Here is a 2,939-nt window from a genome sequence, read left to right on the forward strand (position 1 = left end):
CATCAGAACTGTCATAGTCCGAGTACTCATAAGGTAGGGTCGACGCCCACCTCCCCCCGAACTGTACTTGCAAGTTTTCACTTAAAAAGCTCTCCACGCCTACTCTCAACAAAAAAAGTATGATGATGCATTCAGCTGGTTGTATATATAGGATTTTCTGCTTTCTTATTTTTGTTGTAGTTGGATCTGAATCATTTAATTTGCAGTCGTCAGCGAAAAGCTCGCTTGATTCGTTACTTCAAGAATATGCTTTCAAGGCATTGGCATGGCCAAGAACAAAAACTGGTACTGCTTATGAAGGATCAGTTCCATCCAATTTGACGGGAATTAAAATTTCGGCATTGATGCTTAGAAGAGATAGCTTAAAATGGAGAGGCTATGGTTACTATCATGAATTTCGTATTCCGACTGGGGTCACTGAGGAGCCATATGTAACAAGGATTGTTCTTGTCTACCAAAATCTTGGTAATTGGTCGTCGTTTTACTATCCTTTGCCTGGTAATTATATTTATCTAACGCCAGTTTTGGGTATTTTGGCTTATGATGCGATGGATATGTGTACCAAAAATAAACTGCAACTGAAAATTCATGTATCGGAAAATCCTATAGACATCAGGTTCAGTAATGTGCAGCCTGAACCAGAGGGGTCTTTGCTCAAGTGTGTGTATTTTAACTCGGATAACTCGATTGAATTTGGAAATGTGACTAATGGAAATATCTGCTCAACTAGAAAACAAGGCCACTTTGTTATAGTTGCCGAAGTGCCAGTTGCTCCTAGCCCTGCTCCTTCTGCTGATGGAAATCATAATCAACTCAGCTCTGAAGTGTTGACTATTTCATTGGGATTTCTTGGTTTTGCTTTTTTGGGAGTATTATTTGTTGTTGCACAGAAGTATATATTACTGGAAACAAGTCCGATTTTGGATGATTCGGCAGCGATGATTGTACCCTTACTGGGGGCAGCTAATGTGCAAACAGAGGTGCCAATGCCTGAGGAAGATAGATCTTCCTCAGAGAACGATTATGCGATTAGACCGTTGCCGGAGAACGACTATGTGCCTCAGATTAATCCGAAACTTTAGTCAACAATGTCTATATTCATTTATTTCCCCGTAATCAAACCACTTACAGAGGTGCAAGACTTTTTTCTTTTCCTTCTTCTTTTATAATTTTATTAAAGAAGGGAGCCTTGGAGTAATAGGTAAAATTAATATCATGTAACTAGCATGTCACGGGTTCAAACCTTGAAAACAGTTTCTTGCATAAATGCAAGATAAGGCTGTGTACATAGATAATAGACCCTTGTGGTCCGGCCCTTCCCTGAACTCTGCATATAGCGAGAGCTTTATTGCACAGGCCTGCCCTTTTGTATAATTTTGTCAGAGGAACAAATTGACGTGCATGATGTAAGATATATTGTTTCTGAGATTACCTTCATTATCTTGCTCATGTGTATGAAATTAGTTACGGCCTGGTATGCCCTGAATACTTATCTTTCTCTACAAATATTTTTACATTTACATCGTTAAGAAAGGGGGTCCAGGGCTTATCCCTCCTACATTACAAACCCCCCATCTTGTTCAATAACGACAAGAATCACTACTAGCAATTCCCCAGCCAAACTAGTTTTGCTGAACTTTTCTGATTGCATATCACCATATATCAAATGAAAAAAGCAGTGCTTAAACACATGTTTAGAAGCTACAACACCATATATCTTTCGTTGCATATGAATTAAGCAGCCTTTACAAGATAGTACATGAAGCTCAAAGTTCTAATGCAAAGGTGTAAATTTCATCCATGGTCACTTAACTTGGGGTTTTGGGTCACAGGTGACAAAAGAGTTTTAAAATGAGGTGTAAGTGACAATTACTTTATTATGGATTAAGAAAGTTGAAAAAGTATGAAAATAACCCATAAGTTTTTAAATTTACATTTTGATTCCGATGTATACCTAAAATAACGAAAAACGGAGGAAAAAAAAACGTCTTTCTCTCTCTTCTAATCTATTGTTGTTTTCTCTCTCTTAGCGATTTTTGTTGTTCATTGTTTTTGTTTCTGCTGCTTTATTCATCATCTTCTGCTTTATTATCATCATCTTCTACTTCATTATCATCTTCATCTTCTTCTTGTCGACCATTTGTTGTTGTTGTTGTTGCTGTTGTTTGTATAGTGCTACTGTTGCGATCTGACCAATTTCTTAGGTCAAATTTTGTTTACTACATCACTTTCCACTTTGGCATTACTTTATAGGTGACTTTGGTAAGTAAAATTATGATTTTTATTTGTATTTGTCATCTGGGTACACTTCTGTTTTTCTAACAATGGATAGAACCCCGATCATGAATCCATCATAAGCGTCCACAATTTAAACAGATCAATCATCTGGTGCATCAGATGAGTAATTTGTTGCATCAGAAGATTTATCTGTTACATCAGACTGTTTATCTATTGCATCAGACGTATTATCTGTTATATCAGGATGTTTATCTGTTGCACCAGACTAATTTTCTGTTGCATCAGAATGTTTATCTGTTGCACCAGACTAATTATCTATTGCAAGGAATGATTAATCTGTTTGAAACAACACAAATCAACCCCTGCCACAAACCCAACAGATAACCAATATGTTTCAACTCTTGCTATTGCTACTGGATTCAAAATTATTCTTTACAACCAATTACCCATCCCAAATTTCCTAATTCGATTTCTCATTTTACTAGTCTTTTCCATTAATCAAGAAAAGATTAAAAAAATCCATATTTTACCCTTTGCATTAATTAATTTTTCTTCAAATTAAAATGGAAACATCATTTAATAGGGGGACTATACTCCGATAGACGTTAAAAACTTTCTTCTCTTATGAAATTTCGATTGAATAGCAAACAATGATTATTTCAAACACGTCTACTGTCCCACCAATTGATCAGTGGGTTGTG

At 36.3% G+C, this 2,939-nt stretch overlaps 1 protein-coding gene across 1 annotated transcript; it reads left to right on the top strand.

The window, feature by feature from the left end:
- The first annotated feature begins 6 nt into the window (after positions 1 to 6).
- On the top strand, positions 7 to 1,428 carry LOC124893860. Its single transcript, XM_047404705.1, has 2 exons — positions 7 to 117; positions 207 to 1,428. Exon 2 carries the CDS (start codon positions 345 to 347, stop codon positions 1,080 to 1,082), a length of 738 nt encoding a protein of 245 aa, XP_047260661.1. The 5' UTR covers positions 7 to 117; positions 207 to 344; the 3' UTR covers positions 1,083 to 1,428.
- The last annotated feature ends 1,511 nt before the right edge of the window (positions 1,429 to 2,939 follow it).

This window comes from Capsicum annuum, unplaced genomic scaffold (assembly GCF_002878395.1).
Source record: "Capsicum annuum cultivar UCD-10X-F1 unplaced genomic scaffold, UCD10Xv1.1 ctg66517, whole genome shotgun sequence".
Classification (NCBI taxonomy): Eukaryota; Viridiplantae; Streptophyta; class Magnoliopsida; order Solanales; family Solanaceae; genus Capsicum; species Capsicum annuum.

Coding starts and splice junctions, on each gene's coding strand:
- LOC124893860 (XM_047404705.1), top strand. CDS start 345: ATGCTTAGAAGAGATAGCTTAAAATGGAGAGGCTATGGTTACTATCAT.